The following is a 14,047-nucleotide window of genomic DNA, read 5'->3' as shown; positions in this document are numbered from 1 at the left end:
TTAGTATAGATTAGTTTCGCATTAATCCATTGAAATAAAATATCCCGGGTCATCATCATCATCATCATCATCATCAGCCTATAGCAGTCCACTGCTGGACATAGGCCTCTCCAAGTGCACGCCACTGATATCGATTTTCGGCTGCTCGCATCCAGCTCCTGCCAGCCGTCCCGGGTAAATGCCCATTTTTCTTATGCTGGCAAGGTTTTTTTGGCTGTCAGTTTTAAGCTGAATGAAAGCGATTTGACAACTGTTCTTTCTTTCTTTGACGTTTGTTGATATCGTGCTAAACGAACGCCAAAATGGTTAGTGTTTTATGAATTTCTATCTTTTTGAATCATGTAAAATGCTGGTGAAAATGAATCAAATTATTGCGGATACCTTCGCGAATATATTTAAGACTTCTACGGAGGATGTATTTTATGTTGAACTTTGAAAATTCCAGGTGAACGTACCCAAACAGCGCAGGACCTACTGCAAAAAATGCAAGTGCCACAAAACTCACAAGGTGTCTCAGTACAAAAAGTCCAAGGAAAGGCACGCTGCCCAGGGTAGAAGGCGTTACGACCGTAAACAGCAGGGTTACGGTGGTCAGTCCAAACCCATCTTCAAGAAGAAGGTAAATCAACATAACCTTAAACCGGGGTTTTATCAACTTGTATTTTAGATAGTGCCAAGTATTTAAGAGTGTTAATATTTAGGCTAAAGTTCTCTTCACGAAATAACCTTCAAATCGTGTTATTTACTTCATATAAACTGATTGAAATAATTTTGATAAGTTATCATAGTTTTTGACGATCAATTTAATTGTGAAACAAAGTTAATAATATTTCATGAAATTCAAGTGCTCTCGCATGATGTGATTTCCCACTATCAACTTTCTAAATGTTTAATTCAGTTTTGAGTATACTACCAAACAATAACTTATGATAGAGGCAGTAGCTCACTGGTCAATAATGATCTTTTAGCATATTAAAAAAGTTATTACCAACTATTACCCTCCAGTCTAGCTAGTCTTTCTGCCCATTACTTAATATTTTTTTAAGTAATACTTATTTGTTTAAGCATTTTGACCCTGTCCAATATCATTTAATGATAGCTACAACCTATCCACTAAAAGTTAATTGTGTGTAAACCCAGCTTCTCTATTCACTTACCTATGTAATTGTTTCCCAGGCGAAAACCACAAAGAAAATTGTACTCCGTCTTGAGTGCGCAGACTGCAAGGTGAGGTCACAGGTGGCTCTGAAGCGCTGCAAGCACTTCGAGCTCGGCGGTGACAAGAAGAGGAAGGGACAGATGATTCAGTTCTAGGCTGGATAATAAATAAGTTTAACCCATTCCTGTGTTTTTACTTAGTTCTTTCCTTCATCCAATTGATAGTAACTGTTGTAAATGTCTTGCTATTATTAATTTTGTGTAGTGACTGAAGATTTTTATAGTTCAATGTATTCCCTTTTGCCTGTAGTAAATTCCTATAATATTGCACTGCCAACAACAGTAAATTCATCCATAACTTTCCAAATAAGCAGTGTTGTAAAGTAGTTCAATAACTTTCTTTGATTTCTATATTTGTTAACTTTGTTTTGATGGAACCAGTATCCCACAGTTAGATCTCAAGACCCACAACTATGACTATAAAAATTGCATTGACAAGTCAATACCCAGTGCTAGAGCTTGCCTGGTGTTAGGTAAAAGCAGAAACATCTATGGATAAATCGGAGGAAATTATTGCTGAGTATACTATAGGTAAGCATAAATAAAAACCTTTTCTCCATTATAAAAATATATTTAAACATAACAATATTACAAGTATATATAATATATAGGCCTTTATTCATGAAAAACTTACTGCTACTTATATACAATTTTCATCTAACTCCTGAAAGGAATGTATCAATAATAAAGCAACTAGCCAGTAGCTTATATTCAGCAGCTGCTTAATTTTGGCCAAGACATGTTACACTAGTACATACAACTATTTTCCTAAAATCTGATCTAGAACGTCAGGATCCAATCCTTCCAATGACAGTTTTAACTTGACAGCTTGTAGTGGTACTCCCACTTGCACCATTTTCACAAATCTGTCATATTCTGGATGTGACTGGGGCTTCCCTTCAACAGTGTCTTCTGCTTGAGTGGGAGCCTCTGGTGTGGAGTCAGGAGCTGTGGTCTGGGTCACTTCTGATGATGGAGCTGGGGTTTCTTTGCTGGGAGAAGCTTCTGTGGTTTCTGCAAGCTTCTCAGCTGCAGTTGGTGTTGTAGTGTTTAGTTCTGGGATTGATGACAGCTGTAATATAATAAAAACATAATTATGAAATGTTTTTGATAACATTTACAACAAAATAATTAAAATTGAATTGAAGTGTTGCCAAGAAAAAGTTTACTGAAATTAAGTAACTAAGCTTTTTTTCAAATGGGTTCAGTAGGTTTGTAGCCTGTAAGGGCACAAACAAACAAATGAGTTTTCCTCTTTTCAATGTGAGTTTAGAGGGCTCATCAAAAGTTAAATATTAGTATATTACTCTTACCCTAGCCTCCAACAAGACCATAGCAGCATTAACTTTCTCCAGCTTCCTATCGAAGTCCATGAGCTTCTGTTCACACCTCTTCATGAAGTTGTTCAAGAACTGTACATTGGTCAGTACAAAGTGGTTCACGAAGGCTAATGTACGCTTCTGTTGTAAGGCTGCCACCTACAAAGAACACAGCCTGATGAATATAAAAAAAAAATGAATGTTCAAAAGTTTCTAGAACATTGAACTTTTTTATTAAGTTGATCAGTTGAAATAGTAATTAAGCAGCCTCTTGTTTATCTAGACACACGGCAGTGTGTCCGCCAAGTTCGAGCAAAAAAAGCGACACACCGGCCGTGGGTTATATTACACGAACCATTTCGGGCCAAATTCGACCCCCCTGTAACTCAAAATCTATTTTATTTACGCGTATCAAATTTCTAGTATCTATTGAGACCCTCTCACTTATCTAAAATACAAAATTTCATTAATATACCTATTGTAGGTCTTGAGATATTGACGTCAGAAAATCGCTATTTTTACTATACACTCACTGACTGACTGATTCACTGACTCACTCATCAAAAACCTAGACCACTTCCAATGGTCGTATTGACTTGAAATTTGGCATGGAGGTAGGTCTTTATGTCAAGGTAAAGGGAAAAATCTGAAAATGGCCAAGTGTGAGTCGGTTTCAAAATAATGAAGGTGTTTTATACCCGGTGTAAATTTATACCCCTAAGGAACTAAAACGAACTAAATTTATCTATATTTATATAATATATCTTCGAATGGTTTGTATTTAGTTTAGTTAGAAGTAAAATAGTGTAGTTAGAAGTAAAATAAAAATCTGAAAACGGCCAAGTGTGAATCACTTTCGAAAATAACGAATGTGTAACTTTGATCCACGAACATAATATATGATAACATGTCATGTCAGTCAGTTGGTAAATCTAGTCCATTTAGTTAATCTAGTTCATTTCTTTGTAAGAAACATAGTGCATATTAAAAAATCTAAAAGATAGTATAAATGAGACATTCCTTTAACTAACTTCATCATAAGAAAAAAATAAAATAAACAACCTTACAAAAATAAATGAAATCCCACCCAAAACAAAAATGTGAAAGACTGCCAAGTTCGATAATATGGGAATGCTTCGCCTATAAAAGAAGTGAGATCTGAATAAGTACCAAGTTCCATACACATACCTCAGTTAAAAATAGTTACTTTTTAATGATGTTACTTGGCAAGTTTTCATACACCGTTATAAACCTACTAAACGCAATGAATCAAGTATTTAATTTTCTATTAAAACTTGCCAAGTAACAACAACAACCGGATTTGTATGCCCCTAATCTATACGTTGGTAGAACACCTAGGTCCTTTAGCTTATATACCACATAAGCTAAAGGACCTAGGTGTTCTACCAACGTATAGATTAGGGGCATACAAATCCGGTCAAATTTCCGGTGCCTTGTTATTGAACGATAGTATTGAGTGGTGGTCGTTGATCGGCTTACCTTTGTTAAATCTACGTTGGCCAGCTCTTGGCTGATCATAGTATCTTGAAGAGTCATGGTTTCGTTGTTAAATAGAGTTAATAGAGAAAAGAAACTCGTTTCCTTCCAAAGGTTTACAATATTCTTTTCAATAACTCTTACAACTTGTTATACTTATCCGTATCGGATTCGAATGGGTTTTTCGATAAATTAGTTCATTTATTGGAACAAGAAAAACAAAGAATTCTCACGAAAATTGTGTTTATAAGGGAAAATCTACATTATTTACTCAAAAAAACAATGTTGTCAATTTGTGAAATCTATCTCTATTTGACACTGACAGTGACTGACAGTGACATTTTTGAGCAAAAATACTCGGAAATATGAATTCTACAAATATAATTTAAAATAATGAATAACTTAAATTGACCTAAAGGGAAACCTTTAATTCATTAAATAGTGAATCACTTTACCATAAATAGTGATATCATTCGCGCAGCTAATAAGCCAAAAGTTTGTCATTGATCAATAGACCAATAGCCAACAATTAAAAAGTTAAATATTTGTCAACAAAAAGTGTCTCGGTCACAAATTACTTGAAGGAAATAAATTAAGTTTATCTGTAAATCTAGAGAGATATTTACTAACCATGTCAGGAGAAGTTGTGGTAGATGCGTTGCCGTATATTGACCAGGGTTACGATGACCCAGGAGTCAGGGAAGCCGTAAGTTACAGTTCATAACCTAGAATACTTTCTTTCTTTTTATTTTATAATGTTTCTGTAAATCTTTTTCAGTTTTACCTTAAGAGTACTGCTGTATTTTGTTCAATACACCTTCCTACTAACAGTTGATCATGAAAAGCACTTATTTATATACTTTTTTGCGATTTTATGGTAAACTTTATGAATGATGGGATTTTCAGGCTTTGGCTATGGTGGAAGAAGAATGTCGACGCTACAGACCGACTAAGAACTATCTAGAAAATGCCGGCCCTGAGCCAAGTACAGCATTTGAGACTCCAGCACTACAGAGAGAGATGGAGAGAGTGCAGCAGCGATTACCTATGGAACCACTGTCTATGAAAAGGTTAGTCAACATTAGATTATGTTCAAGTAAACTGCTGAAAACAGTATAACTTTAGACAAACACAGTACCTATGTACTGTATATGTAAATCATAATAGGTTACAGTGACTCAAGTACAATCTATTTTGATTGAATGGTCAATCAATTAATTTTGTGGCACTTCCAGATCTGTCTAGTATCGAACATTGTACAACAGTATGCTTCAACTGTAGTATGGTATAACTCACAATACTCCTAAATTCTTTCATAACAATTTTTCAAGTCTCTTCCAATTCTATCTTCCAGATATGAACTGCCCCCACCACCAGCTGGTCGCCACGGTGAGCCAGCAGCCTGGTCAGAGTCAGTAGACAACTCCCATGCACAGTTGTCCCACCAGGCCATAAGAGTGTTGAACTTGGAACTGCAGCTGCAGTACGGATCGGAAGCATGGAGGTCTTATCTCAACACATTGCAAGCTCTAGTGACGAGGTCACAGAATGTACATAGTCAGTTGAGGTATGTGGCTTTAGTCAGCATAAGTTCATTGCAGTATAATTTCATAATAACAAGTATAAGAAAACACTATCATATGGCTTTGTCTCTGTGCCCCAATATCCCACATACTATAATGTATGCCCTATTCAGTTGTAGCTGCAATACATACATGCGCGCGCCGCAACAGCGGGCGCCCCACTGAAGTCTCGCGCGCCAAGCTACCCATATTTATAACGTTTCGTTCGAGCGCTCTCATTGGCCAGCGCGGATCGCGATAGATTCGCGCCCTATACTACGAAATCATTGTAATAGCATTTAAATAGGCAGGCATTTTAGTAAAATATATTCATTCTTACCTCGACTGTGGAGTTTGATTTATCTACACCTATCTGCGCTACAGTGGTGACCCCGACGTGATTCCGCCTGCCTAACCAGTGTTGTCTAACTACTCCATACCGAAGAAGACATCCTTCAGCATGGCGAGCAGCGGTGACCAAGCTCAAGCTCCGGCCACAGTATCCGGGCTATCAACGGCTCAGCGCATCCCACTAATTTGGCGCGATCGGATTCGTCTGTGGTTCGCTCAATTCGAAGCCATCATGTCGCCACAGAAGAAAGGTGATCAAGGCATGTACGAGGTTCTCGTCGGGCAACTCGAGAGACAAGACCTTGACGAGATCAGCGACATCATCCTGCGTCCACCCGAGAAGAACCGGTATGAAACGCTGAAGAGCCGGCTGCTGCAGGTATATGATGAGTCCGAGCAGAGGCAAGTTCAGCGACTTCTGTCTGAAATGGAGCTCGGCGACCTGAAGCCATCACAGTTACTACGTCGCATGAAAAATCTCGCCGCCGACAACATCTCCGACTCCACGCTGCGTGTTATGTGGACGAACCACCTGCCACAGTCCATACGCGCAGTCCTCGCCGTCAGTGACAATATCGCGAAGCATTCAGACCTTCACGAGCTCGCGGTGATGGCGGATAAAATCCTGGAACAAACTCAACCACCTGGAGCAGTTGCCGCAATTTCGGTCCCACCACCTCCCCACGCATCCACATCAACGTCATCATCCATTGAAGCCAAGATCGAGATGCTCATCGAAGAAATCGCCGAACTCAAAGCATCGCAATCGAGTCGCCGCGATCGCAGATCGTTCGACAAGTATCAATCAAGGTCACGCTCGCCTAGCCGCTCGCGCCACAAGCGCGCGCCGCGCATGCGTAGCAACACTCCGCGCCGACTTCAAGGACAAGCAAACGTCTGCTACTACCATCGTCGCTTCGGCGCAGACGCGCAGCGCTGCACGCGTCCCTGCGAGTTTGAAAACGGCGTCAAACCTACTTCGATGGCGGGAAACTAACCCGTGCGTTGGACGAGGCGGGAACCGGCGCAAGAAATACCTCATACCGCCTATTTATAACAGACAGAAACTCCCGTCTGTCATTTCTTATCGATACTGGCGCAAATGTCTCCGTGATTCCACGAAAAAAAGGCGGCAAACAAAAACCGAGCGACTTCTGTTTGTACGCAGCGAACAACACACTCATATCTACCTACGGTGAAAAAACGCTGCATCTCGACTTCAACCTACGAAGACCGTACAGCTGGAAGTTTATCATCGCAGAAGTCAGCAAACCCATCATCGGTGCAGATTTCCTGAAGCATCACCAGTTGCTTGTCGACATAGCCGGACAATGCCTAGTCGACAAAGTAACGAAACTCACCGTGAAGGCGCCAATCTCGTACACATCTGAGCCGACCGTGAGAAGTATCGACGTTGACCAACCATATCACCAGTTACTCAGCAAGTTCCCCGACATACTCCGACCATCGTGCATGAAGGAAATACCAAAACATCGTGTAGAACATCACATCGAAACTACTGGTCCGCCTATTCACAGCAAGACCAGGCCTTTACCTCCACATCGATACCTCGCCGTGAAGAAGGAATTTGAGACGATGATGCAGCAAGGAATTTGCCGTCCAAGCAAAAGTCCATGGTCCAGTCCGCTGCACGTCGTACCTAAAAAGAACGGCGATATCCGCGTGTGTGGCGACTACAGAAGGCTGAATGACGTCACGAAACCAGACCGCTACCCCGTGCCACGACTCAAAGACTTTACATACCTACTGCACGGCAAGAAGATCTTCAGCACGTTAGACCTAAATCGTGCTTATCAACAATTACCAGTCTATGAACCCGATATCGAGAAAACAGCCATCACTACACCATACGGCTTGTTCGAGTTCCCGAGAATGTGTCCCGGTTTAAAAAACGCCGGACAGACATTCCAACGGTTCATACATCAAGTACTCAACGGATTAGACTTCGCGTTCCCATTTATCGATGACGTCATCATAGGCTCCGAGAACGAAGCTCGCCACATGCAAGATCTACAGGAAGTTCTACACAGACTGAACGAGTACGGTATCACCATCAACCCGTCTAAATGTGTCTTCGGTCAAGAAAGCGTCAAGTTCCTCGGGTACGAAGTGACAAGCGAGGGGATCAAGCCACCTTTAGACAAGGTCAACGCCATCACTGCTTACCCCCGACCCGAGACAGTGCACGACTTACGTCGATTTATCGGCATGGTGAACTTCTATCGGGACAGCATACCTAACGCTGCCCGCATACAAGCACCACTCAACGCGTACCTACGAAATTCCAAGAAACGCGATAAGACGAAAATCGACTGGAATAATGAAGCATTGCAAGCGTTCGAGTTGTGTAAAGCCAGCATACAAAACGCAGCTTTACTCGCGCATCCGTCTCCTTCTCCCGCCGACGCTATCTCTCTCATGTGCGACGCATCGAACACCTGTGCCGGCGCCGTGCTACAACAACGTGTAAACAACAAGTGGATACCTCTCGGCTATTTCTCGAAGAAATTCACAGATACGCAACAGAGATATAGCACATTCGACCGAGAATTGCTATCCATCTACATGTCCATCAAACACTTCAGAAAAATGTTCGAAGGAAGAGAACTGGTTGTTTACACGGACCATAAACCGCTCACCTACGCCATTCGCAAGCCACCGTCCGACAATGATACGCAGCGACGCACGCGTCAGCTGTTATTTATCAGCGAGTTCACGACGGACATTCGACATGTGAGCGGAGTAAACAATGTTGTCGCCGACGCACTTTCACGCATCGAAACCGTCGACCTACCATCGCCAATCAACTACGACGACTTATCTCAAGCGCAAGAAAGAGACAGCAATATACCCGATTTATTGAAGCAAACAAATATTCAACTCAAGAAAATCGTCATGCCCGGTACAAACAAACCAATATTCTGCGAAACATCCACGTCACACGTTCGACCGTACCTACCAACCGACTTTCGTCGCATCGCATTCAACGCCGTGCACAATACAAGTCATCCCGGGGTACGAGCTACACGTAAACTCATGCAGCAACGCTTCTTCTGGCCCGCAATGAATACCGACATCGGCGAGTGGGCGAAAACGTGTACATCGTGTCAACGCTCGAAAGTATTACGTCACAGCCGAGCCGAACTCGCAGCGTTCCCGCCAAGCGAACGTTTTCAACACGTACACATCGACATCGTTGGTCCGCTACCTACTTCATCGGCTGGACATCGCTACCTACTGACGATGATCGATCGCTGCACACGATGGCCCGAAGCAGTACCCTTGCGTGAAATCACCGCTGACGTCATCGCCAACAAGTTGTATTCGACGTGGATAACACGCTACGGGTGCCCAGCTAGAATAACGACTGACCAAGGACGACAGTTTGAAAGTCAGCTGTTCCGTGACCTCGCACATCTCTTGGGCGCCGAACGTACCCGTACCACTGCCTACCACCCGCAAAGTAACGGCATCGTCGAACGCTGGCACCGAACACTGAAGACTGCACTTATGGCTCGCTTAGAAAGTGCTAACAACTGGATTGCCGAGCTACCTACTGTGCTAATGGGTTTACGAGCCGCCGTGCGCACTGATACCGGCACTAGCGCCGCGCAGCTCACTTTTGGCCAAGCATTGCGCTTACCCGGCGATTTCATATCACCATCACCGGCAGCGAAGGCAATGGATTATAGCTTCGTCGATCACCTTCATGACGTGATCACGAGGTTAACGCCTACATTTAGGCCACATTCAAGCAATCGTGGCATGTTCGTACACAACGACTTGACAACATGTAGTCACGTGTTAATACGCGACGACGCCGTCCGCAAACCGCTCCAGCAGCCGTACAAGGGTCCGTACAAGGTCATTGAACGCAATGACAAGCACTTCACCATCAAGCTACCGGGAAGATCCAGCACCATCTCGATCGACCGGCTAAAACCGGCGTACACGCTCAACATCGATGAAGATAACCCGCCTGCACCCGCTCCAGCTCCACCGGCATCAGACGTCGCCACCAGCCGATCTCCGAGTCCTTCTACGAGCAACGACGCCACTGCTACACGTCGCACGAGATCGGGCCGAGCCGTGAAGTTGCCGGTACGCTTCGCTAGGGGGGGAGTACTGTAGCTGCAATACATACATGCGCGCGCCGCAACAGCGGGCGCCCCACTGAAGTCTCGCGCGCCAAGCTACCCATATTTATAACGTTTCGTTCGAGCGCTCTCATTGGCCAGCGCGGATCGCGATAGATTCGCGCCCTATACTACGAAATCATTGTAATAGCATTTAAATAGGCAGGCATTTTAGTAAAATATATTCATTCTTACCTCGACTGTGGAGTTTGATTTATCTACACCTATCTGCGCTACACAGTAAAGCTAAAGTCAATATGACTTAGAACCTTGGAGTTTTTCATATGTGACATAACCCTGGTTTTTATCCAGTTGCTTCATTTCAGTAGTAATGTTGACTAATTCTCTTCACCAGAAAACAAATAGCATCAGTGAACTGGGAGCGAAAGCGTTCACAAACAGCCAGCGGAGCGAGATTACGAGCATTGCGGCGGCGATGGGCGCAGCTCGTGTCTGACAACTACCGGCTTGAGCGCGCCATTATGCAGCTTGAAATACAGCTGCAGAAGGTAATAATCAGATCATTCATGAATGTATATTCAGAATGGTAATATTACAAAGGTTCATGGATCAGCCAAGTCAATTTTTTCGTTGTTTAATTCATGTAAACTCTCTTCACAGGCCAAGGGCGAAGCACCCACAGATGACGATGAGCCAGCAGATTTGGAAGCCGTTAAAAACCTACCAGACAAACTCAATTCTGAGACTGAAAAAGAAGTACAAAAGAAGATCGAAGATATGTTTGCTGATTAGTTTTAAGTAAAAAATAGGTGTGACAGTTTCTAAATGAAATAAAATAGAAAATTCCACATAACTTTTTTGTGTAAGCAATATTTTCGAACATGATATTTGATTTTACAATAAAATGTGTAAATAATAAGCCAAGAACCTTTGTTTTATTTACAAACAATAATGAATGCATCTACTTATTTAATATTTGCAAAAAGTTAAACAATACGATCTTTGAACGCATCAGTTTTTTTTGCGGGTGTGATTGTCATTTGTCGTGATCTTGATCTGTCAATTTTAGTTTTTATTTTATTTGAAAATGGCGGACGATGCATCAAGCAGCAGCGGTTGCGCCGGCAATATAATAGATAACTCAATAAATCAAGATGAGTTGATCATGAAACAACAGCGTGAGATAGAGAAAGAGGTGAGAATCTTAAAATGATCCACTTGATGTGTAAGGAGAGCATTCTGTTTGCAGAAATCGTATTACAACTTTGACATTGTGTTGTGTTTGTTTTGCAGATATCGGAAACGATACCGCTCGTGGGTGAACTTGAAGCATTGTCATCATTAGAAAAGGAATATAACGAGGATCCAGTGTACCTGTTAAAAGTAAAAGACTTGTCCTCTAAGTATAAGTATATCAGGAGAACCCGGCCGGACGGCAACTGTTTCTTCCGTGCGTTCTCCTACGCGTATTTAGAACATCTTCTGACGGATAAGAGTGAATTCGATAAGTTTTATGAAATAGCCAAGAATTCCAAGGAGATTCTCGTCGCCTTAGGTTTCTCACAGTTCACAGTGGAAGACTTCTATGAGACGGTGAGTTTTTATTTTACTTTGAAGGTTAGATGGTTTTTGTTGTTGTTATCATACTGTTATGTGATTTTATTGGTTTCCATAATCATTGTTTTAACATAAAATCTCTAGATTCACTACTTTTCCAAAAAGTTTACAGCAGAATTTGTATAATAATTTAGAAATCAATATGCATGACATGCATAATTACTGATGCTCAAGGATATAAAAATACCATGTCAATACTTTTGTTATTGATTTTGATGTGTCAGTTCTGGCCTTCTACATCCTTTTATACTGTTCAATTTAGAAATGACTCTGCAAGGACAGATCAGACCCAAATAATTTATTTTATTTTATATATTAAACAGATATTGAACAGTATTAAAAAAATACCATTCTAGCCATAGTTTTTACCTCCATTGATATTATCATAAAGTTAGGTCTTATATGCCTCAAAGATATAATCCGTCCATATTTAAATAATATAATCAATAAAATTGCACAGTCAATATGGCTCTTTTAAGTGTCAATATATCCAGTCTTAAAACACATACAAAATACTATTCCAGTTTATGGAAGTGGTCCAGCGAGTGGGTGAGCAGGCAGGAGGCTCCCCAGAATCCCTGGACTCGGTGAGAGCCGAGCTCCACGACAAGTTCAACAAGCAAGGCTACTCGGACTACATAGTGGTGTACCTGCGCCTCGTCACCTCGGGACAGCTGCAGACCGAGAATGATTTCTACCAGAACTTCATTGAGGGACCTCGCACTGTTACCGAGTTCTGTAGACAGGTATGTTTGTTAGCATTTCTTGGTCACTTGTATGTGTGCCAAAATGATGTGTTGGCTAAGGGCACACTCTTAGCCAAAATTTTATTTTAACCCATAACCTTATTGACTGTTTCTAATCCAGTTTCCTAGTTGCTTTTAACTTGGTTCAATAATAATGGTTAGTTTAGCCTTCCCTTAGTTTCTTCAAAACATATGACATTAGCACAGTCAATGCCAATACATGGACTGACATGATAGCCAAGAATTATTTTAAGTATTGTTTTAAGTAAATTTTTTTTGTGTATTTAAAGCAAGAATGTGTATTTGGTGACTTGTTTTTCATTTACAGGAAGTGGAACCAATGTACAAGGAGTCTGACCACATCCACATAATAGCGTTGAGCAATGCCCTGAACGTGGGCGTCAGAGTCAAATACATGGACCGTGGCGAGGGCAGTCAGGTCAGTAAGGTATTGATCGTGAAAGCTTTAAACATTTACTACTTACCTCCTCAAAAAAGTCCTGTGTAAGGTATTTGCCGAAAATTAAAAGCTTACACAGATGTGAGGTAGTATTCTATTATCCCCAGATTTTGTGCCATAGAAGAGGCCAAAGATATTTACTATGGTATACGTTTTTGGGTAGCCGGTATTTTTAGCGGCTTAGAGCGCTTTCACACTAGGCGATTTTGTCGTGCGTGCAACCTTCTCATCGTACAAGCAAAAATTATGTCGCACAGTTTCAGTAGTTAGTCACGGGTAGTGTCAGTTCTTTAGACTCTTGGTTATAAAATTATTATAATATTTCACTAATAAGGGATGATTTATGCTAGGTACAGGGTGCGGGTCCGAGTCGAGACAGGGGTGTGACCGAGACACCCAGTATAAAAGGACGGGTACGCACTTTTTGTGTGAATATGTAGGTAGTTTATTTATGGTTAAACGTAATTTGTCTCGGCTCGACTCGTCATTTATTTTTACGTATAAATCATCCTTTGAGTGTACCGTATCCTTAACTTATGGGTTTTTGCATTATATATTAGAAGGTGTAAGATTACATTAGAAGTACCTTACTATCTGTAATTATATTTGATACGCGTATTACCTGATTTCCTTTGTTGTTTATATCTTCATCAGTTCAGTGTCTGCTGTATATCATTCTTGAGTTAAGTTTTAGTCAAGCAGTTAAAATATCGTGCGTTTTTGTTGCAATCTATTAAGTATGTAATTGTAATATTGTATAGGATGTATGTGTTTTCATAAAATTATGTGTGTCGCACTGCTTGGGCAATCGACTGTGGCACACAAAATGTCTGTATGGCAAATAAAAAGCTCACATCAAAAATCTTTGGCCCTCCAATTTTGCGTCTGCGAGGCATCAAATAGCTGACTTCTGAGGGGAAGGATATTTGACTAGGAGATTCGAAAAATATGTGAGAAGTGTAGTTTATAACAATGTATTGTGTTGCAGGTGATAGCACACGACTTCCCCGAGGGCTCCAAGCCGCTGGTGCACCTGCTGTACCGGCCCGGACACTACGACATACTGTACGCGTGATCACGCCTCTCATAACCTCTTACGATAATAAAGTTAATTATCTTACGTATGCATTTGTTTCATTACACCATTTTTATTTATTTT

At 41.4% G+C, this 14,047-nt stretch overlaps 4 protein-coding genes across 5 annotated transcripts; 3 read left to right on the top strand and 1 right to left on the bottom strand.

Annotated features, from left to right (window-relative positions):
- The first annotated feature begins 152 nt into the window (after positions 1 to 152).
- LOC124629747 (60S ribosomal protein L44) lies at positions 153 to 1,340 on the top strand. Its single transcript, XM_047163278.1, has 3 exons — positions 153 to 305; positions 446 to 619; positions 1,177 to 1,340. Exons 1-3 carry the CDS (start codon positions 303 to 305, stop codon positions 1,312 to 1,314), a joined length of 315 nt encoding a protein of 104 aa, XP_047019234.1. The 5' UTR covers positions 153 to 302; the 3' UTR covers positions 1,315 to 1,340.
- Positions 1,341 to 1,773: 433 nt separating this feature from the next.
- On the bottom strand, positions 1,774 to 4,334 carry LOC124629746 (WASH complex subunit 3). The gene is made up of 3 exons (XM_047163277.1): positions 4,038 to 4,334; positions 2,532 to 2,696; positions 1,774 to 2,290 (listed from the first exon to the last, which is right to left on the bottom strand). Exons 1-3 carry the CDS (start codon positions 4,092 to 4,094, stop codon positions 1,979 to 1,981), a joined length of 534 nt encoding a protein of 177 aa, XP_047019233.1. The 5' UTR covers positions 4,095 to 4,334; the 3' UTR covers positions 1,774 to 1,978.
- A 214-nt stretch (positions 4,335 to 4,548) lies between these two features.
- LOC124629744 (pre-mRNA-splicing factor SPF27) lies at positions 4,549 to 10,989 on the top strand. The gene is made up of 5 exons (XM_047163276.1): positions 4,549 to 4,740; positions 4,941 to 5,104; positions 5,389 to 5,601; positions 10,460 to 10,613; positions 10,726 to 10,989. Exons 1-5 carry the CDS (start codon positions 4,666 to 4,668, stop codon positions 10,855 to 10,857), a joined length of 738 nt encoding a protein of 245 aa, XP_047019232.1. The 5' UTR covers positions 4,549 to 4,665; the 3' UTR covers positions 10,858 to 10,989.
- Positions 10,990 to 11,104: 115 nt separating this feature from the next.
- LOC124629743 (ubiquitin thioesterase otubain-like) lies at positions 11,105 to 14,012 on the top strand. 2 transcript variants are annotated; one of them, XM_047163275.1, is made up of 5 exons: positions 11,105 to 11,260; positions 11,359 to 11,658; positions 12,207 to 12,428; positions 12,757 to 12,867; positions 13,877 to 14,012. In XM_047163275.1, the coding sequence occupies exons 1-5, from the start codon at positions 11,153 to 11,155 to the stop codon at positions 13,961 to 13,963; spliced, it is 828 nt and encodes a 275-aa protein (XP_047019231.1). In that variant the 5' UTR covers positions 11,105 to 11,152; the 3' UTR covers positions 13,964 to 14,012. The 2 variants fall into 2 exon arrangements, with proteins under 2 accessions (XP_047019231.1, XP_047019230.1); XM_047163274.1 differs by having other exon boundaries at positions 12,757 to 12,876.
- The last annotated feature ends 35 nt before the right edge of the window (positions 14,013 to 14,047 follow it).

Source organism: Helicoverpa zea, chromosome 4, assembly GCF_022581195.2.
Source record: "Helicoverpa zea isolate HzStark_Cry1AcR chromosome 4, ilHelZeax1.1, whole genome shotgun sequence".
In the NCBI taxonomy this organism is placed as follows: Eukaryota; Metazoa; Arthropoda; class Insecta; order Lepidoptera; family Noctuidae; genus Helicoverpa; species Helicoverpa zea.
Note: the sequence above shows the minus strand (reverse complement) of the source record. Positions and strands in the feature narration are given on the sequence as shown.